Here is a 22,539-nt window from a genome sequence, read left to right on the forward strand (position 1 = left end):
GTGCCCCGGGAGACGCTGCTCCCCGCTGAGGCTCGGAAGGCGGCCGAGCACAAAGCAGAGCGTCAGCCCGTTCGCGGCGGCCCCGCTGCATCCCCCGCCTAGGGGCAGGTGGGCCCCTCATTAGAAGCGGCTGCCGGCCGGGCCCGCTCTGCCCTGGGCTCCCGCGAGACAAAAGAAAGAAGCGGGCGAGAGCCTGGAGCCGGAGGCAGCTTCAGCTTGGCCAGGGCCTGTTGCCGCCGGCCGGCACGACCCGCTCGCCGCACGGGGCCGGCCGGGGCCTTGCATGGGCCTCCGGGGGACCAGGCTTGGCGGGCTGGAAGAGGGCGGGTCTCCCGGGCCGGAGCGGCTTGGCCGAGCGGGGCGGTCACTGACCAGGATCCGCTTGAAGAGGTTGCTCTCCTTGGGCGGCAGCGGCACGGACGGCATGGTGCGGCGGGGAGCGGACGCGGCTCCTGCCAGGCAGCGGCGGCGGCTCTTTAACTCATTGGCCTGCGCCGCCCCGCCGGCTCCCCTCAGTCACCGCGAGCGAGCACGCGAGCGAGCGCGCGCAGCCCCCGTGCGCAGCTGCCGGGGAGGGCCTCGCTCCCCAACTGACGCTGCAAAATGGCCGCTGGGATCCCCCTTGGCGCACGCGCAGATCCTGCTCTACCCAGCGCGTGAGGAGGAGGAGGAGGAGGTGGAGGAGGAAGCAGCAGCAGCAGCAGCAGCCCCTCCCCCCACTAGCTGTCAGTGCTCTGAAGAAGCTAAGGAGGAGGCTGGGGTCGGGGACGCTGAGTTGAGCCTGGCCCAGATTGCCACCAGCTCTCGCGATGTAATTGTAAATCTCGGGACTTTGGGAGGTTTGATGCCGATTCCATCCTCCCTCCCTCCCTCCCTCAATGAGCCAACAACCTGGGGCAAGTCAAAGGACTCAGGAGGGTGAAGGCCGGCCTGATGGCTCTGAGGAGGCTTGGGGCTTGGTGTGTGGCTGCTGCAGGTGGTGGCGGGGCGCTGGCTGTTTGGCCTGTGCCGGTGGGATGAGAGAGGATGGAAAAGCCCTTCATTCTGCTTACCCTCATGCCACCCTCCCTTCACTTTGCCTCTAACTAATGCAGGTTTAGCGGCCGCTGTCTCTCTCAGAGCAGTTTGTTCTAGCACCCCACCCATACATCATCTGAGAGCCAGGAATCCCTTCTTTCAAAGCAATCAAAGGGTGGATCTCCCCACTACAGCAGAGTTTATGCTAAGAACTGGCTGGAATTTAAGGCGAGGACGGCAGGCTCGTAATCAGACAATTCTGATTGGAACCTATGGATGTCATCTAATGTATTGATTCATTCTTCAGTGTTTGACATCAAATGTTAGTTATGTAAAGCTTCCCAGCTATGGTGACCATATGTCCCATTTTGGCAGGCACAGTCCCTGTTTTAAGTCCTGTCCTGGCCGTCCCGACATTTTTGGCAAAAGTGGGCATTTGTGTTGTTTGTTCTTACCAATTGATGAGTTGGCAAAGGCAAATGGGATAAATGCCCGCTTTTTTGTTTAAAAAAAAAATGGGGTGCAGAGGAATGTGGGAGAAAGGGAGGGGGGAGCAGTGATGCCAGCCCTATGCAGGGTGAGAGACAGAACTCAGGCGGGAGGCAGTGCTGGAGCAAGCAACGGCACCAATCCTGTCTGAGGGGTGAGAGGAGGGCTTGGGCCAGCACCATGGGGGGAAGGGAGGGAAGAGGGCTCAGGTGAGTGACTCGGGCTAGCCCCATCCTGCTTTATCTTTGGAAAATATGGTCACCCAATTCCCAGCAGTCTCATAAAAATTTCTAAGAATTAATATTTGTTTCTGGACTGGCTACTTTACCAAGTGAAGTGTGACACTTAAGTGGTTTGCTGCTGTTGACATAATAGGAGTTACCTGTTTCCACATTGAGAACTGCCCTTTGAAGTCTGTAGCTTCTCTGGAAGGTGGAGACAGGAACTGTTTGTAATCTTAGTGGCTGCACAGATTTGCAAGTTGTCTCTCAGACTTTCCTGGGAAAGGGAACTAACTGAAGGACAAAGTGACTTTTCCAATGCTTTGTGAGAGACAAGGTGGGTGAGGTAACATCTTTTATTGGACCAACTTCTGGTGAAAGAAAAGCTTTTGAGCTTACATAAAAAGTGAAGAAGAGCTTTATGTAAGTTTTCTGGTTTTTTTAACATTAAAAAAAATATATGAAAACCACAATTCACTACATGAATTGGCATCCACAATATCAAGATGAGTTTTTTCTAGCTTACCAAAGCAAATGAATACTTTGGCATACACTTCAAATGCTGTCATACAATTTTCCAAAGGACTAGGTAGGCCTCAGGCTAAAAAGTTCCATTTTCCATATCTTAGCACAGCTACCTACTCAAGTGCAACCAGGGGTTGCAACCCCCATTCCACAATAGGAGTTTGTCCAGTGTAGACAAACAATCACTCTAAGACCCATATTTGCAGCATGGCATCCATAATAGCCAACCTATACATTCTGGTATATGGCTGTCAACCTAGATAAGTGCATGATTAGGTTGTTAATGCCCGAATGGGGCACTATAGACTCTGGATCTGAAGACTGTGGAGGATTGTGCTATGTATATTTCTATCTCTTTGTCTCTGGAGAGAAGAAAATAAAATTTTAGTGTGAGTGCATTACATTCTCATTTCTACACTTTCCCTCTACAATTATTCAGCACATAGAAATTCCCTAAAGGTGAGTTCAACCTTTTTATGCCCCCCCAGAGGGATAACAAATTTCACCAGCTCCAAATGATTCAATTCAGGCTCACCAATAATGGCTGCTGCTCACCATATCCTTCCTCTCCCCCTCCTTGCCGAGCCTCCCTGCTGTCACTCACAGAAGGGGAGAAGAGGGAGTGCTGGAAGAGAAGAGGGGGACTGATGGTGGGACAGATGCAGTGGTAAGTAGGGGATGGAGCAGGGTCTGAGGCGGAGCAGGGGTGGAGTGTGGGCAGGGCCACAGGCCAAAGAAGTGGGATGCAGAACTAGCCTCCCTGAGGGAAAGCTTTACCTGCTACCCATGGCTGTAAACCTCAGCCATCCCTTTCTAGGAGGACGGGGGCCATTAATTGCTCTGCCCTGAGGCCCAGAAATGCTGTTTGTAGGCCTGACTCAATCAGAGACACAGCTCTTCCTCATTTCCACAAGTTATGTTCCACCCCCACACTGCAAAAAAATAGCAATAGAGAAACAGCTGGTCTAACTAAGGACATTAGGAACATAAGAATGGTCAAACTTGGTCAGAGAGCAGCTAGTGCCACATGTTTCAGAGAATTCAGAGAACAGGGCAATTATCAAATGATCCATTCCTTGTCATGCAGTCCCAGTTTCTGGCAGTCAGAGGCTTAGGGACACCCAGAGTATGGGATTCTGTCCCTGACCATCTTGCCTTATAGCTACTGATGGACTTATTCTCCATGAATTTACCTAATTCTTTTTTGAACTCAGTTATACTTTGGCCTTCACAACATCCCCTGGCAATGAGTTCCACAGGGTGACTATGCACTGTGTGAAGAACTTCCTTATGTTTGTTTTAAACTTTCTGCCTGTTAATTTCATTGGGGGGATCTTTGGTTCTTGTGTTATGTAAAGGAGTAAATAACACTTGCCTATTCGCTTTCTCCACACCGCTCATGATTTTATAGACCTCTATCATATCCCCCCTTAGTTGTCTCTTTTCTAAGATGAACAGTCCCAGTCTTTTTAATCTCTCCTCATATTGAAGCTAATCCACACCCCTAATCATTTTTGCTGCCCTTCTCTGTACCTCTTTCAGTTCTAATATATGTTGTTTGAGATGGGGCATCTAGAACTACACACAGTATTTTGAGTGTGTGCGTACGATGGATTTACATAGTGGTATTATGATATTTTCTCTTTTATTCTCTGTCCCCTTCATAATGGTTCCTAACATTCTGTTAGCTTTTTGGATTGCCGCTGTACATTGAGCAGATATTTTCAGAGAACTATCCACAAAGACTCCAAGATTGTTTCTTGAGTGATAACAACTAAATTAGACCAATAATTTTGTATACATAATTGGGATTGTTTTTTCCAATATGCATTACTTTGCATTTATCAACATTGATTTTCATCTGCTCTTTTGTTGCCCAACCACCCAGTTTTGTGAGATCCATTTGTACCTCTTTGCAGCCACCTTTGAACTTAATTATCTTGAGTAATTTTGTATAGTCTTCAATTTTGTATAGTCTTCAATTTTTGCCACCTCACTGTCCACCCCCTTTTCCAGATCATTTATGAATATGTTGAAGACCATAGGTCACAGTACAGATCCTTGGAGGATCCTGCTATTTACCTCTTTTCATTGTGAAAATGGACCATTCTGTCCTGGAGCCTAAAAGGTATTCTCAAAGGTATTTGGGCTCTTAATTTCCATTAATTTCAATGGGAGATAGGAACCTAAATATCTTTGAGATTCTGGGCAAAAGGAGCTATATATTTTTTCACAGAAGGAAATAGGATTTAGATTTATTTTAGTTATAAGCATGTTTTTCTTTATTTTTCATTTTTGAACCATTGGTTTTTATTTATTTTTTTATCATATGCCTTTGAATCTGATTTGCTTGAAAAAAGACAACTCATACTGTATACAAAATAACTATGTTAAAGGAACATTACAGCTGAAAAGTCTGTCATGCAAAGATTAGTAAATGAAGAATTAATATTGACTGTGGAACTTTAATTTGGCCCATTTGTGGGTATGCATTATGATACTGTCTTTAATTATATGATCACTAGAGTTTCTCAATTAAATGTTTAAAAAATGTAATATGGTAGAGCAATATATTATTTCCTAATCTCATTCTTGGAAAGAGGTTCAAAGATTTAACCCGAGGCAAACACCCAGAAGGAGAATTTCAGTTCAAATGGTTAAAGTTTGACAAAGCTATACGCAACTTAAAGCAGAGTCTTAAAATAGAAAGTGTTAAGCAACCTTAGCAATAGGCAGTGCTATCAACTCTGTTTGTAATAATGTTTTACCATTTATTAGTATTACTATTTATTAAAGGTACCCTTCATATTTTGGTGTGTTTTAAATAATATTTATTTTATAATAATATAGATGTCTAGTGAAACATTTATTGCTAGTAAATGCTGCTTACATTAACAACTGAATACCAACAATGAAGTGATGTCGTGAAAATAGTTTGGAGACAGGTTCCAATTAAGTAAGATGTACAATAGCGTTTCCTAGAATTCTTGTATTTAGTTAGACAAGGTGGGTGAAGTAATATCTTTTATTGGACCAATTTCTGTTGGTGAGAAAGAGAAGCTTTTGAACTTTCACAGAGCTCTTCTTCAGGTCTGGGGAACTAACTCAGGGGAAGTCTACACTTAAAATGTTGCATTGGTGCAGCGGCACTGCTGTAGTACTTTAATGAAGATGCTCTAAGGCCATGTCTACACTAGCAGTTATACTGGCAAAACTTTTGTCGCTCAGGGGTGTGAAAAAACACTCCACTGAGCAACATAAGTTTTGCCGGCATAAGCGCTTGTGTAGCTGCATTATGTTGATGGGAGAGAGCTCTCCCTCTTATGCTGACAAAATGTATGTTGCTCGGGGGAAAGGGGGTGGTTTCACATCCTTGAGTGACAAAAGATTTGCCGGCATAAGTGCTAGTGTAGACAAGGCCTAAGCATCTTAATCCACCTCCCTGAAAGGCGGTAGCTATGTTGGCGGGAGAGCTTCTCCCACCAACATAATGCTATCTGCATGGAGGATTATTGGTATAACTACATCACTCAGGGGTATGGATTTTTCACGATGTAGGTATATAGGTTTGTATATAGGTCTGAAATGTAGACCAGATCTAAGTGTCATTGCATACACCAATCATGTTGTTATGCTGAATGTTGGGTGGCTCCCAGAAAGCCTGTCTTTGATCTATGAAGCTGATGTGCATGCTAGCCACCTTCTATTCAGGCTAAATGAGGACACAGTTAAATGCTTTTTTCTTTAGTGATAGCAGAAACAATAGACGCCACAAAGACTAGACTCAGTACAAACACTAAAGCTGGGGATTGATTTGTTTACAGCTGTGTGTTTGTGTAAAAACAAACAAAAATCCAGAGAACAGCAGAAATGAGAGATAACGAGAAGCATTTGTAGCATGGCCTTGACAAAAAGGCAAGAGAGAACATTTTGGAAAGAGTGCTGGCTGGAAAGGCTTGAAACTGTAAGCAAACAGATGCCTCCTGGCATTTGATCCTATTGTGAGCGAAATAGGACTTTGTACACATTCTTTATAAATAAACAGGATTGCATCCAATAAAAACCTCATTCTATCATCAATATCTCCTCCTGACGGAAACAACCCACAAGGCCCTGCTTATTGGCTAACTGCTCTGATCAAAAGGGGTAACAATATTATACCAATATATAAATTATAATAAGCTTGTAATTGTGCCTGGTGAATAATTTGATTTCAAAACATATTAACATAAACCAGTATCTGTATAAATGAAATATGGTTTTATGCCTGTGTTTCCCTGTGTCTGTGTGGTGCCCCACTTAATGTCAGTGGGTCTCAGTGAAGGCACAGAAGTCCAACAAATCAGAACAAGTTGCAGAGAGTTATTGTATAGTGAGACAACCCTTTACTTCAGTGCCTAGACAATAGCAGAAAGTGAAGGATTTTCTATTCACTGATACTGCAAGGTATGTAAGCATACAGAGATCTGTGTTTCTTTTAGCACGTCTAATTTCCATTTACAGTAATGGAGCTCATGAATGCCTATGCAAAAATTAATTGGCCACACCACATATAATTAGCTATTAAACATGTTCTGGCATCTTTTTATATTACATAAAGAAAGTGTTTACCTTTTTTATACTTCTTTTCCCCTTCTCAATTAGGCTTAATAATAAACTAATCCTATTTGCTTTTAATCAAAAGCTTGATATACTCCAATGTAATAACTATTGTTAGCTTCAACTGAAATTGATGTAATTTTTGTTGGCATTACTTCTGATTTTGGAACCAGTTTGGTAATTTTGTAAGTTTGAGTGCATGATCTGTTTGTGACTTTTATATAATTTAATAACAACAGACTTGGCTGTCCTCTCATGATTTACCTGCCTATGATTTTAAGGATTTAATCATATTTTAATGTGAGAAGATAGTTTGATTATTTAAAATCATTAATGTCTATGGCACATTCCAAAGAGTGCAGGGGCTAAGGTAACAAATTCTGTGCCCCACCTCCTAAGAGATACAAATGCATGCTGATACCATTCCCAAAATTTACAGTTACTGATGAAAAACTGTTTACTCAAAAAATTCCTGACCCGCACTACCCATAAACGAACAAGTCAAATAAAAATAATCTGAAATTTATTATTCTTTGAAATCTCATGATTTTTAGTCAATCCCATGATTTTGTAAGGGCCTGACTCATGATTTTTGAGTAGTTGGGTTTAGCAATTTTGTGAATTCAACAAAAATGATAAAAGGATACTTTTTATTGATATTGTGCTAGCTGCTACACAATAAGGACATTGGCTGGGACCTTTTGGTCACTGCCACAATAACATAAAATAATAATAAAAATAAACATACATAATATTGTTAGAAGTTGAGTGTTCTCCATCTGAGTATGTTTCCTTTCTGGGCTATGATGAGACAAGGGTTAACACCCCTGTGACTGTGGCATTCTGGGAGCTGTAGTGCTTAGCAGGAATGCTGGGAGTGATAGTTCCTTACTTCCTTTTCAGTCTCTTCCTCTTTGTAATGGCTGCATGTTATAAGGTACTGTCTCGGTCTGTTCTTCTCTGGGCAAGTTTATTTTAAAATTCCTGCTATCATTTTTTGTCTCTACAATACACCTCCAGAAAAATCTTTGGTTCCAAGGATATTGTCACTTCTAGCAGTGCTTACTAGGATGTTAGCACTGCGAAGAGAGCTGCTGCAAGGATGGTGGCATGGAGAATAAAGAGCAAAGGGTTTAATTGGAAAAAATGAGAACCTAAAATTAACTGTAACAGCAACTCGGATTATAGTTAGGTAGGGATTTTAAATTTACAAATATAATATATTCCTATAATGATGAAGAGGTGGAAGGGGCTGGCTGGCTGAGTTCGTGCTGCATTGATCACTTTAATGCTGCTGAGATTTAATTGTATTGTTAGTGGTGTGTTACGGCATCTAAAGCCTTGGATAGGTGAATTTTTAATTGTTATTATTTAAATTGAAATAAATGAAACTTAACTGAAATCATCAGTTAAAACTATTTTTAAGAATTACATTTTTTTCTGTTACTTATAGTGCCCTTGATTATTAAAACTGAAAGACATTTTAAAATCTAATTTACTTCTTGCTCAGTTTTTTATTAGCTCTCTGATTGAACAGTGAAAATAGACTAGTAGTCAGTCTCAGTTTTTTCACCATCAGTTTCACTTTCTGGTTCTTTATTTGTTTAAAAAGAAGTTTTAATTAAAATTTCAAAATAGTTAATAGAAACGTGTGTTAGCCATAAATTTTGTAAAAGTTTGGTTTCAAAATACTTACATTTTGGGACAAGTTTAATCTGATGTCTATTTAAGAGAGGGACATTTATTTTGCATGTGTATAATTATTTCTAGGCAGTGCATCAGCCCAGTTTGTCCAAGCTACGCAGTAGTTTAGATATCCTAAAATAACCTTTTTTTGTTTGTTTTTAATTTCCAGAGAGCTCAGGTGAGGCTGAATTATTGACTACTTCTGCTTTCCAGAACATCAGGTACTCTAACTCTCTTAGTGGTGTTTCATATTGTTTTTATAATGCGGCGGTGTCAACGTAGAAAATTGTGGACCAAATTGACCTGGCATAAGCAGGTGAATATTGACATCGATGGAGTTGCATCTTTTTAAGTGAAATCTGAATTTAGGCCTGTGCAACTAAGTCTAGGGCTGTAGATGACTGGCCTGATTGTGCATTGTTTCTGACAGAAGTGTGTCATGATATGGTCAAGAAAAAGGAGGTGGAATTACTGCTATAGCTCTTCTTGGCCACCAGAACTGCCCTTTGGGGCTATTGGCCAGAATTCCTCTTACAAACTGGGAAAGGTTCAAAACAGGATCTGTGATGTGAAATGTACAAACTGGTTCAGATTTCCCTGAACAATAACTTCCAAAAGGAATAAGCACTATGTTACTGTTTCTGCATCACTGTAGACTAGTTCAGACAAACAAATCAGTTGTATTTAAGACTGCTTTCTTTTTTTAATTATTGAAATTATTTTATGTCCCTTATTTTAAGTTTACTTTGGAAAAATATGCATGGTGCACAGTGGGCTATGTAGCACTGTTGCAATGGCACCAATCCTGCAAACATTGATGCAACAGGTTAATTGGCAAGACTACACATATGCAAGATTAGGGCTGGTGTTACACTCATGGCCAAGTTGTGCTCTCAGTTACACTACTGTAAGACCTTGCCTATGCTAGAAAGGGTTTGTTGGTGTAGATAGACTGGCAGAGCTACACTGGCAATTCCCCCTACTGTACATGCAGTTTATACCAGGAAGAAAGTTCTTTTGCTGGTATAGCTTAAACCAGTTCCCCCAAATCAAATAAGCTATACCAGCAGAAGGTCATTTTTGCTGGTATAACTGCATCTGTACTTCAGCTTTGCTGGCATAACTATGTTAATTGGGATGTGATTTTCTTCATACTCCTAACGAACATAGCTATTCAATAAAAAATATCTAGTGTGGTCCAGACCTAAATCTGGGATAGATCCATCTAAGACAATGGCATTACTAAATTTACACTGATGGAATTGAGAGCAGGATTCAATTCCTATTTAGCATGTTAAAATACACATTAAAAAAAAGCCAATGAAAAAGTGGTCCATATTATATCTGCTTTAAATTTCAGGTGGTGAACAGTAAAAGCTGAGATGAAATTTCCCCAAGGCATTAGGCTTTTTCGAAGTTTGCTTGCTCATTGTTTCCATTGCTATGGCCTTCGTTGCTCTCCTCTTGTTAAAAGGGTAGGTCACATGATGGAACACTCTCTTTTTAGGCGCAAGTATTTATTGAATACAGTTAAACCTACTCAGTCATGTAATGATTGGTCAAGGAGATATCATCAGGATTTTAGAGCATTGTGGAAGCATGAAGCTATGGAAAAATATCTAGAGACCTTAAACAGAGAATTCCAGGAGGTTGGCCAGTTGTTAAATAGTGACTCAGTGAATGAGTATGATCGAAGTACTCTGAGCAGAAGACATGTTCATCTATCTACCCTGGCAGCAACACTTCAAGAAATAAAAGAAGCAGAAAGAGAAGTTCAAGAGATAGAAGCCATGTGCGCAAGTAAGTAAAATATATCTGTTTATGCAAAGCAGCTTTTTTTATTCATGATGTGATGTGCCTTCTTACCCAGAATTTGAAACAAGTCTCTTAGGGAGCAATCTAGGGACATACATTTCCTCTATGTCCCTATTAAAGCTTTCTTGATCCTCCCATTTAATTTTGCTTTAGCCCCACCACACCTATTCTTGAGGCCTGAGTGCCCAACTTGGGAGAGCAGGCCAGTGTCATTTACATTACATATTCAAGGTCATGTGGATGTTGTCTTTAGCTAAAATATTCTAGAAAGCATTGTTTTTAAGACTACTGCAGCCCTTGTTTCATAGGGCTAATGGCAGCTTTTTCTTAGGAACATATTTTAGGTAAGGCTAATTTATTTTGGGCGGGGTGCAGGGGGATTCATAGTACATGTCTGACTTGAGATTGTCTTTTAAATTTGAATTTTGATGTTTAGTTCACTGATATCTATTTAATTATGGACTCTCCACATCTCTTGGGAGATGATCAGCCCCAAGCCCTGAATTGTCAGGCTTCAGTTTAACCTGGTGTGAAATACTAGTTCGTTGAAGATATTTGAGAACTCACACATGCAATGAATAAACAAATGGCTATCCCAGGATCAGAACTATGTCCAGTGGTTTTCAACATATTGACTGATGTTGTCAATTGACTGATGGGGTGAAAAGCAAGAAATTGCTGATGATAGTATTATTAATATTAGTCAGGAGTAGGAAGAAATGCAAGGATCGTACAAATCAGATAATTGTGCAACACTGGCAAATTAAATTTAGAGTAGGCAATGTTAGGTAATCTGCACAGTAGAAAAGGAAAATAGTCACTGATACACTGATGGGTAGTAAATTAGTAGAGAGAGACAACAGAATGTAGAGCAGAGAGGTTTTAGAGGAAAGAAATGGAGGAACAGGGAAGAACATACAGTATGGGAAAGAAAAATGATAGCCAACAAAGTACATGAAGGAGAATGAAAGGATATGCTACTTTTCAGAGAGAGAATGGAGAAAAAACAAAACTAGATTTTAAAAAAAAGTATAGCTGGTAAAAAAAAAACCTATTATTTGGGGAAATTTTGAAATAATTTTCATTCTGCAGGTTTAGAAAAGGAATTTTTGTAGGTTATTTAGTTTTGGGGGGTTTGGAAATGTTTTTTGTTGGTTTTTCAGTTTGCTCTCTCTTTTTTTGTTTTCTTTTTTCTATTTTGCCACTGAATAAGACAGGGGAAGAAACTGAAAACTGGAACCAAAACTAGAAAATATTGAGGGAAAAACCTAATTGTTCTGGTTAAATGTTTCAGTTTTGAAAAAAAAATTAATTTTTGGTTAAAAAATTGTAATGAAAAATTTTTATCAGTTCCATAAGATTGTATGGAGATAGACAGAATGAATTAGACATGGAAGAAGAGAAATAAATAGACAAAAGAAGGGCAAAAAGATTAGTGAGGTTAATGTAATTTAGAACCTAATTATACTACAACTGTATCATGGGATCCTGTTAAAACACATTTATTCCCTCACATGACCATGCTCGCTGCTCTACTTAGGTACTTCTATCATTATAGTTTCTGAGCATCTGACCAATCAGTGGATTTTACGCTCACAACCTCCTGTGAAATAAGGAAATATCCCCAATTGATAGATGGGGATCTGAGACACAGGGTAGATGAACTGACTTATCCAGTGTTAAGCCTGTGGCTGCTCTAGAAATTGAACCCAGGCCTCCTTTGTTCCAGGCCATTGCTATAGGCATTAGACCATTCTTCCGACTCCTACAGAACTGTTCCTTTTGTTAGCATTGGTGGTACCTTACCTGTGTTTCTGAACCATGCTAAAGCCTTTGACTTTAGGGTATGCCTATACTGACGATGGCAAAGTTGCGGCCGTCAAATCGATCTTTCTGGATCAGTTGAGTGGTCAGTATAGATCCGCTCAATCGATCAGAAGTTGACGCTGGTAAACCACCCCCTTAAGTGGCGTAGCGCTGCATCGATGGGAACACAGTTCCCGTCAGTGCAGTGAAGATGGAGCACAGAGGGGAAGCACAGCAGTCGATGCTGTAGCTTGCATAATTCCCATCGACTGCCGCTGAATCTCCAGGTAAGTGTAGACCAGGGCTTAGTGATGCCGCTAGATCAAGGATGAGACATATTGGTGGGAAAGTTTAGATTGCCACTGCCCTTGCTCTTACTCCTCTTTGGTAAAATAGAGGATGTCGGTCTCCAGGGTGGTTGTGTTTATCCACCATAAATTTACTTTTAAAAACAAGCACATAGATAAAAATCCTGATGTAATAGAACCTCCTTCATCCTCAGTAGAAGGATACAGTAGAACCTCAGAGTTATGAACACCTTGTGAATGGCGGTTGTTGTAACTCTGAAAAGTTCATAACTCTGAACAAAACATTATGGTGGTTCTTTCAAAAGTTTACAACTGAACATTGACTTAATATGGCTTTGAAACTTTACTATGCAGAAGAAAAATGCTTTTAACCATCTTCATTTAAATGAAACAAACACAGAAACAGTTCCCTTACCTTGTCAAATTGTTTTTAAACTTTCCTATTTTTTTAAATAGTTTATGTTTAACACAGTACTGTATTGTATTTGCATTCTTTTTTGTCTCTTCTGTTGCCTGATTGCGTACTTCTGACCGGACAGTTCATAACTCTGATGTTCGTAACTCTGAAGGTTAGTCTACACTTACGTCCGCGATTCGGCGGCAGTCAATGGGAGTTATGCAGAGTACGCAAAGAACTTGCGTAACTCCCGTCGACTGCTGTGCTTCTCTTCTGCGCACCGTCTTCACTGCACTGCACTTGCACTGCACTTGTGGGGGTGGATTAATAACGTTGACTTCTGGATTGACTGAGCGGGTCTTCACTGACCACTCAGTTGATCCAGATAAGTCGATCTGTCAGTGTATACATAGCCTGAGGTTCTACTGTAGTTCTGTATTCCTACCCATTCAGTCCCTGGCCTCACTGTTGAGACTGCCAACAAGTTTGCCAATTAGTTATTAGTGTAAATAGTGGTTAATTTTAGTTAGGAATTAGATTACCAATTTGTTTAATGTATACTAGTGAAGAGCTGTGACATGGGGAACATGTGTGACTTTTAGCTGCTACTGACGAGATGGAGATGTAGAGGTAAAATGCTGTGTGCTCCATTTCCAGTCTCCCAAGACATCCAGGGTTTCTGAAGATGTGAACATTTAACATAATATGTATAATCTTATACTTCTGTCATTATTTGATATTGCATGCTGAGAAAAAGCAATTCCCTGCAATGCAAGCTGTTATCCATTGTAATAGGTGTAATTTGGCATTTGTATTACAGCTTGCTTTAAACTAAATAAGTTCGGTTAATATTTATTTTTATCATTGGAATTTAGACCTAGACAGCAAAGATGAGAAACAGCTGATAGAACTTGCCTTACAGGAGAAGGAAATCATGAACCAAATATTCAACACGTTTTGCAAAAAGGTGAGATAGAGGTGAAGATAGTCTTTTTAAAATGAAATTTCTTGACTTATTCATTTACAAGTCTTCATACAGCCATGCAATTTTATTGTTCCAGGCAAGATTTTTCTTAACAGTAGACCATAACATGTGTAGTTAATGAAACAGAGGCCTAGCTTCTGTTTTCTCATTGGAAAAGACCTGGAAATGTTCACTATTGGGAAGTCTCTCTACTGCCAAATGCATCTTAGAAGCTCTTTCTATTAGACACTATTTGTATGTGTGCTTGTTTGTCTGCTGACGTTGAAAAGGCTCTAACACTGTGAAGACATGACATGATGATTCACCTGTCGTTCATGGCAGCAGAGGGTGGACAGAGATGCCTTGAAAGACTTTATCCTTGTGCAACTTTCAATCCTTTATCATTGTCTTCAGCTGAATGAGACCAGTGTGTGAAAATAATTATAATAAGAGAAGCTGAAAGAAATTCAGTGGAAGGCTTTGTGTTGTGAATCAAGTGTCTATATTTTAGAAAATGAAGATAATCTGGTTGTATGAAATGGAATCTTCTGAAAAATAAGATCAATGTCCGTGTAAACTGACTTTCATGGCTAATGTCTTATGTTCACAAGACAGTGCAGATGCAGTGGCTGATTTGGTGGTCTCATGCTTGGTGTTGGGGAGTCAGGTTTTCAGCTAGCCTCCATTAAAACCCCAAAATCTTACCCGTATGTGCCCGAATATCAGACTACAGCATTGATTGAGTAATTTGCACTCCTAACTATCTGATTTGCATTTACAAGTCTGAGGTTTTATGTGCTCAAACTGATGCAACCATGATGGCTGGCTGTAAATTTGGTCAGGAAGGGAGACACTAGCATGTGGGAGATACTGATATTTCTTCTTTCTTTTCAGCTCTTCCAGAGTATAGTACCAAGGGATAAACATGATGAAAGTGATGTTATATTAGAGATGACATCGGGCAGAACCACTGGAGGTCAGCAAAGTCATCACACGTAAAGGTTACTCCAAACCTCCATCCAGGTTTACAAGGCTTCAATTGTTCCTCTTACATTTTAATAATGTAAAATGGTACTTTCTAGAGAGAGCGCTTTATTCAGATGAATATTAATTCATCTCCAATGAAAATGATGTTTAGAGTTACTGCTAATGCTAAAAATTGGTAATTTTAAAGCAAGATTCTATAAACTTATATTTCATGTTGTACTATCTAAATATATAATTTTTAGGTGACATTTGCCAACAGTTCACCAAAGAAATGTTTGAGATGTACAGGAATTATGCAGATTACAAACGTTGGACCTTTGAAATTCTGAACTACACACCAGCTGAAATTGGTATAATAATATATTTTCTTTTTGCCAACAAGACTAAGTTAAAACTTGCTTTTGGCCTATACCCCTTATGTATTATTTGTCTTTAAAGGTGGATTGCACCATGCAGCTGCTCATATTTCAGGAGACAGTGTCTACAGGTATTTAAAACATGAAGGAGGGACTCACAGAGTTCAGCGAATCCCTGAGATTGGCCTATCGTCAAGAATGCAGCGTATTCACACTGGGACAATGTCAGTTGTTGTCCTACCGCAGCCACAGGAGGTAAACTAACCTTTAATCAGAATAAAATTGAAGTGTCTTCCTTCCCTTCCTTTCTGGTATTTAAGAAGGTTATATTTAAAACAACAAAGCCCAAGGACTAAGCCAAGTTACTGCTGTTATTTTATTGGTGCCAATGTGTATTGTGCAAGTCCTAACAAAGGAGCCACAAGCTTTTCTTCTGTGAAGGGCTGTGACTCTGTGCTCTACACCTGGCTAAATGATTCCCTACAAACTTAACTGAATCCTCAAAAACAGCTCTTCAGAAATCCACTACTGCCTGAGGTAAAGTACAGTTCAAGGGCATAAAGTTACAGACCAGTCTGCTTAATTTCAGTACTTGGAAAAATAATGGAGCAAATAATCAAGCAATCAATTTGAAAAAATCTAGGTAACTGTCAGCATAGATTTGTCAAGAACAAATTGTGTCAAACCAAGCTAACAGCTTTCTTTGACAGGGTAACAAGCCTTGTGGATGGGGGAATGTGGTATATCTTTAGCAAGATTTTTGATACTGTCTTGCATGACCTTCTCATAAACAAACTAGGGAAATACAACCTAGATGGAGATACTATAAGGTGGGTGCATAAAACCATTCCTAGAGATTAGTTGTCAGTGGTTCAGTCAAGCTGAAAATACATATCAAATAGGGTTCCACAGGGATCGGTCCAGGGTCTGGTTCTTTATTCTTCAGCAGTTTTAAGCCCTGATCCTGCAAACACACATGTGCTTAAATCAATGGGACTACACATGGGTGTTAAGTTAGAAAATTCATAAGTGTTTAGGAAATCAAAGGTAGTTTCTGGTACTTAACCTGCTTCTGATGCTACGTACACACTGATGGCGGCAAATCGATTTTTCTGGTTTGATTGAGCAGCAGTGAAAACACGCCAATCGATCCGGAAGTTGATCTTTTAAAACCACCTCCAAAACAAGCGTAGCGCTGTCGACGGGAACGTATTTCCTGTCTCTGCAGTGCAGTGCAGACAGAGCGCTAAAGGGAAGTTACGAAGTCGACAGGAGTTACGCAAGGTATGCGGAGTAGCTTGCATAACTCCCGTCGACTTCTGCCGAATTTTTCCGGCAGTATAGACCTGCCCTGAGACTACCTGCCAATTGTTGTGGTTTTACAATAACATTTTCCTATTTTGTAATTATATTTTTCTCTCTCCCGTTGCTATGTGAAGACTTTGCACAAACAGGGGAAATTGACTGACTACATAGGGGAAACTGAACTTGACTACACAAAAATGGTTATCAAAGGCACAGAGTAAACAAACTGAAAAGAACAGAAATGTTGTTTGTTCACTAATTTCTTTCAGTTAGAGTAACCTAGGTGTAACTGGTAACAATGAGAGGAAAGCAGTTTTTGGACAGAAGTGGTGTTTTTAAACTCATAGTATCTCTTTTATAAAGGTTATGAATGGATGGTAACTTCATTTTCTTTCAATTAGGTAGATGTTAAAGTGCATCCTAAGGATTTGCGTATAGATACTTTTAGGGCCAAAGGTGCAGGAGGGCAACATGTTAACACAACGGACAGCGCTGTGAGAATTGTTCACATTCCTACTAGTAAGTGTGTTTGAGGATTTGTATTTTTAATCTTTGCCTTTTAGCACACATACCTCAGATCCCAAAATCAAAGGCTCTGATCTTGCACGCTGCTTCATTTAGGCACTAGGGTCTGTCTGCACAGAACAGACGGTAGGACTGCAGCCAATAGAGAAAGTCAGATGGCCCGTCTCATTTTTTGCAGGGGAGTGTGTTGGTCTGTACTGTTTATGTCAAACACAGCATGGCCAATTTTATCTTTACAATGTGACAAACTTAATAAACGGACCATACTTTGGAGTGAGACAGGGACATGGTGAAAGATGTAAACAACTTCTGTTAATTGAGCACCCACCACTCTCATTAAAGTCACTGACAATTGAGGGTACAGTTTGCAGCATTAGGTCCTATGTAAACAAAAGACTGAGATCATATTTACCTCATGTAAAGTGCTTTGAGCTCTATTGATGAAAATGCTAAATAATTATTATATAGCAATGTATAATGTGTGTGTATAACTTTCTATTATTATTTTAAACATTCTAGTGTAGACAAGACAAATTATATTTTAACACATATTAGCTGGTGTAGATGAACCTTGGGCCCCCGGATGCAGCACCATAATTAAAGGTGGTCCAGTGAACCCCAATAAAAACCCCCTCAGGTTCACCTATCCCACCTGTATTAATAATTTGTCCCATTTACACTACAGTTCTAGAATATGCTATCTAAAATGTTTTAGCTAGCATGTTTTTAAAACACACCTTTTATCCTAGTATGAACAGGCCCTTAGAGCAAGAGCAGTAGCTCTGGAGGTTTTCATTTGCCTAATGTTTTAGAATTAATCTTTTGATCTTTATTATAATGTGTTATAATATAATTGTTGTTCTCTTGAATTCTACACAGGATTAACAGTAGAGTGTCAGCAGGAGCGATCACAGCACTTGAATAGGGAGATAGCTCTGCGGACACTGAGAACTAAGCTGTATCAGCAAATCATTGAGAAAGATCTGAGCCAAAAGCAGAATGCTAGAAAACTGCAGGTGAGAACGTGTTTTCCTTATTGAAACTTGGAGATGACATTATGCCATAGCTTTGGGCTTTCAGGGTTAGTGACAATAATTTCTCCCCCATTGTTCGTGTAGGCAGTAGGAGAGAAAGTATGTACAGAAGGATGTAGGTAAAAACGAAAGCATGTGATTGTAGATGCATATTAGAATCAGGCCCTTAATTACTATCAAGGCCAGAGTTTATATTTCTCTGACAGTGTAAAGGAGACTTAATGTGGATATAATTATCCAAATCTAACTTTATAACTTCATGTAACTTAACCCACTTTAATGCCCTTTTACACTACCAAGTGATATAAAGGAGCTTTCTGGTCCAATGAGTTTTGGTAGTCAAGTTCTTAATTCAATTCTAAAATACAGTAATTGCTAGGCACCTGCAGAGTGTGGGGAAAAATAAGAACATTCTTGATACCAAAAATCTTGCCACGTTAGAGCCATATGATGATTCATTATGTTTTTGAAAGTTTAGCCAAGCTCTTGAGGAAGAAATAATTTTTATTGATTAACTTATAATTAACTTAAGTTGTAAGGTTGGAAGTTTTTTCCTGTACACCACCATTCTTATCTCTTGCTCTGAGCATCTTGGTTTTACAATGTGAACTTCTTCAGTGGAAAGAAGCAATTAATAAAAAAAACAAAAAACCCCAAAGCTTCAGTACTTACAAACTTCCAAGTCAGTTATTTAACCACTAACTGCAGATTGCATTTAAGTTAACTACAGCTGATGAAGCCTTTATCTTATTGTTTGGAATTTAGGCTGAGATTTTTCAAAACTGCCTAAGGGATTTGGATGTGCAGTTCCTATTAAAATTAATGGGATTGGACAGCTGAATTGAAACTCCCACCCTTAATGTTTCAGAATGTATTAAATAAATTCTTTGTTTGGAAATATAAATATGGCTGCAAGTGAGACTTTCAAAAGTCCCTAGGTGAGTTAGGCATCCAGTTTCTGTTGATTTTAAATGGGAGTTGTGCATCTGTTTCCTTGAGCACTTTTCAAAGTCTCACCCTCCATTAAAAAAAAACCAATCAACCAACCAACCAAAAACTGTAATTGAAATTCAGTTTTGAAACTTTCAGATTTGCTTTTAACTCTTTATCTTGTCACCACTAGAGGACTCCCAATGTCACAAATACTCTGTTTATTTCTTCTTGCTTCATTTCTCTCAGACATACTCTAGTATTGGTCCTTCACCATACCTCTGTTATATGGAGTACATTTTGAGTTTGCTGATTACATAATTAGAAGTAAAACAGCGAGAGTCTTGTGGCATGTATCCGACCAAGTGGGTTTCTGCCCACAAAAGCTTAGGCCGAAATAAATTTGTTAGTCTTTAAGGTGCCACAGGACTCTCGCTGTTTTGCTAAAAACAGACTAACACAGCTACCCCTCTGGAACTCATAATTAGAAGTGCCACTTTAATTACCATTAGTGAGAGTTGCAACCCTACAGTTTCATCTAGCTAGGACTGTGGGAGTTCCAAGCAAAGTTCCTTGCCACTGCTGTAAAGATAGTAGCCATTCAGAATGGGACATTTAAACAGTGAGCTGGCAGCTGCTAGAGGTTTCTCAATTTTAAAATGGGAAAATATTTTCATAGTCTTGCAACACTGAAGAACATCTCTACACCATTTTTCTCAAATTTCCCCCACATGCATCTTTGAGCTATCAACTGTGAGACTTTTCAGCTGGAAAGAAAGTGTTTATTCAGAAAGTTTGAGTGTTCTTTGGAAATGGATGGTTATAATGGAAACTGTCTGACTAGTTAAATCATGGCTTTCTTTACCAACAAAAGTTATAAGCAATTAGTTATATTTTCTTTAGTGACCGAGGGACAGAATTTTAAAGGTATTTAGGCACTTAAAGAGGCAGCTAGGCGCCTAGTGGAATTTTCAAAAGCCGGTGTAGGCGACTAGGTAAATAATGGAATTTTCAAAATGCCTAAGCATCTAAATTGGCTTTTAAAAATCCTACTAGGCACCTCTCTGAATATATAGGTGCCTAAATACCTTTAAAATTCTGGCCCTGCAGGCCAGAGTACCCAGGTCAAGTACCCATCCAAGTCAATGGGTACTGGATCAAGCCCACTGCCTTTATCAGTTATGCACATGAGTAACTATGCTCGTGTATGATGCTATTTACACACAAAATTACTCACCTGCAGAATTTTTTGCAGGATGAGGCTCTTAGTGGAAGTATAATATATTTTGATGGTTCCAATATTACAGTTCTACTCTGAGGAGTCACTATAAAATAGTTACTTAGTTGACCTAACGTGTGTAGACATATTTGCTGACATTAGTGACAACTTTGTTTTCTTAAACTGCTTTTTAACTCCTATTATCACTTTAGGGCCAGTGCAGAAATAGTGAGCTTGAAGAGATCTTAAACCTTGTCAAAATATATACTTACACAGTAGACCAAAATATCCAAGGTAATGATCAGATTAATAATCTGTGTGTTTAAAGTACTATATGTATCTATAGTAGAGGTTGATCTATTACAATTTTGTTTGAGAGTATTCATATACTGCTTTTTAAGGAATTTTGTTTATAAAACTCAAAAAATAATGGAAGTTGTTGTTGTACAGATAGGGACAAGAGCCCAGTCAGAGAGAATTCGTACCTATAACTTCAACCAGGACAGAGTCACTGACCACAGAATCTCATACGATGTCCGCAATATCAAGGTAGTTATGTTTATGATAACACATGTAAAATCTTTTCAGAAGAGACTGTGTGTGTGTGTGTGTGTGTGTGTGTGTGTGTGTGTGTGTGTGTGTATATATATACATTCTTATTACATCATAAGCCAACGTAAATCTTGTGAAAGTAATTGCTAAATTTGTCAAGACGTTAAGAGTGCATATAAATTGTAAATTACCATTAAATACCAGTAAGTACTGAACATCATGGGTTGGGAAAGCCTATATCTTTCTTTCCCCCCTTTGTGACACATTATATTATTAAAGAGGAACAACCAAAAAAAAAAGTCACAAGTCCAATTCTTTTGATTCTCTTGTGTATAAAGAAGGCCTAATAAAGCGCACAGCACTTACCTGTGACATCAAATGAGTCCTCCAGTAAAACCAGGGAGGACTTGACTTGACATTCCTGATATGTGTAGGGTAAAAAAGCAAGAAGAAAAGTTTGAAAATTAAAAAAAAAATAAAGAAAAACCCTCGACCCCTCACTTCCAGATACACACACACACACACACACACACACTTAAATTATTATTATTATTATTATTTTTGCACTTTGCAGGTCACCATTAAAGGAAACAGGAAAGTTTCTTTTTAAGGTTATCGACATTATATTTCTGGGTAGAATTCTATAAATGGTTATATTTTTTATTTGAATGTGCCGAACAAATACATGATATGCAAGTATTCTGTGCAAGTTCAACTTATGGATAGGTTTTACAATGATTTTAACTCTTGGGGTGGGTTTAAAGATTGAGTTTGTTCTATAATTTGGATTTATATTTTAAGTTTAGATATAAATGTTATTGTTTAGGTTTAAGATTTAATATAATTGTCATCAGAGAGCAAATAGCACTTACTTAATTGTTCTGAACAATGTGCTATGCCCCTTAGAGAACACAGAGGAGTACAGGTCCCTGCTCTGGAATATTTACAGTGTAGGTTAAGATATGACATATGAGTGAGGATCATTATACACATGACAATATGGTGGAGAATAAGACATGGTTTCACAAATAAGATCTTATGACAGTATAGATTATTTGCTTGTTGATTTTATTATTTTTAGAATCCTATTCTAATACCTTTACTCACATGGAATAGTACCTTACTCCACAAATTGTCTTACTGAAGTCAGTGGAACGTCTTGTGAATAAGCTGCTACTCAGCATGAATAAGGGTATCAGAATTTGGTCATTATTCATTACAATATCCTACATCCTCATACATTCTTGCTAGATTAGTTAATTTCTTTTAGGCATTGTGGCTTGAGAGAGGCAAGATGGTGCCAATAATTCCATTTGTTATTGCCAAGAAGGTGCTATGTAACCATGTGCTGTTCTTCAGCAGCATACCTACGGCTGATTCCTTTATACTACCTAAAACTGATTTCACACCAGGGGAGTAATGCAAAATTGACAAGTCGATGCATAAAGATCAGGCTCCATGCAAATATATTCCAGGAATTTTTCTTGAGTGATCAGCATTCCAAAAATATTGGTCTATAATCATTAATGCTTCTCTTTTTTGTTTGATAGGAATTTCTCTGTGGGGAGGGGGCACTGGATGAGCTAATCAACAGGTTATTGGAGTCTGCAGAGATGGAGGCCCTAATACAACATTTAGAAAACTTTAAATCTTGAGGAGGAGGAGGCTGATGAGCTTTTGTACTAAATACAACACAAGTACCTGTAATTCTATGGCAAAATAAAATGGAAATATTTGTTAGATGTCAAAAGTTGATTAAAATCTGTGCCTTTCTTTCCAATATTCTTCTATGGTCAAATATGAA

The 22,539-nt window shown here is 39.2% G+C and overlaps 2 protein-coding genes across 7 annotated transcripts in view; one reads left to right on the forward strand and one right to left on the reverse strand.

Moving 5' to 3' along the window:
* Positions 1–487, reverse strand: part of NAA16 (N-alpha-acetyltransferase 16, NatA auxiliary subunit) — a 104,091-nt gene extending 103,604 nt beyond the window's left edge. The window contains exon 1 of one of the 2 annotated variants that reach the window (XM_067563178.1): positions 373–487. In XM_067563178.1, the coding sequence (XP_067419279.1) occupies positions 373–426 (54 nt within the window). In that variant the 5' untranslated portion in view covers positions 427–487. The remainder of the gene's footprint in view (positions 1–372) is intronic. The other variant, XM_067563179.1, reaches the window with a different exon arrangement.
* Positions 488–7,735: 7,248 nt separating this feature from the next.
* On the forward strand, positions 7,736–22,485 carry MTRF1 (mitochondrial translation release factor 1). Of its 5 annotated transcripts, none has more exons than XM_067563193.1 (11): positions 7,736–7,788; positions 8,707–8,758; positions 9,898–10,337; positions 13,739–13,830; positions 14,722–14,803; positions 15,057–15,164; positions 15,253–15,425; positions 16,877–16,994; positions 17,880–18,016; positions 20,634–20,732; positions 22,286–22,485. In XM_067563193.1, exons 3-11 carry the CDS (start codon positions 9,920–9,922, stop codon positions 22,388–22,390), a joined length of 1,332 nt encoding a protein of 443 aa, XP_067419294.1. In that variant the 5' UTR covers positions 7,736–7,788; positions 8,707–8,758; positions 9,898–9,919; the 3' UTR covers positions 22,391–22,485. The 5 variants fall into 5 exon arrangements, with proteins under 5 accessions (XP_067419294.1, XP_067419293.1, XP_067419297.1 ...); XM_067563192.1 differs by having other exon boundaries at positions 7,767–8,043; XM_067563196.1 differs by having other exon boundaries at positions 7,767–8,043; positions 10,045–10,337.
* Positions 22,486–22,539: the final 54 nt, after the last annotated feature.

This window comes from Emydura macquarii, unplaced genomic scaffold, assembly GCF_026122565.2.
Source record: "Emydura macquarii macquarii isolate MOO-44397 ecotype Brisbane River unplaced genomic scaffold, CSIRO-AGI_Emac_v2 contig_2473, whole genome shotgun sequence".
NCBI lineage: Eukaryota > Metazoa > Chordata > Testudines > Chelidae > Emydura > Emydura macquarii.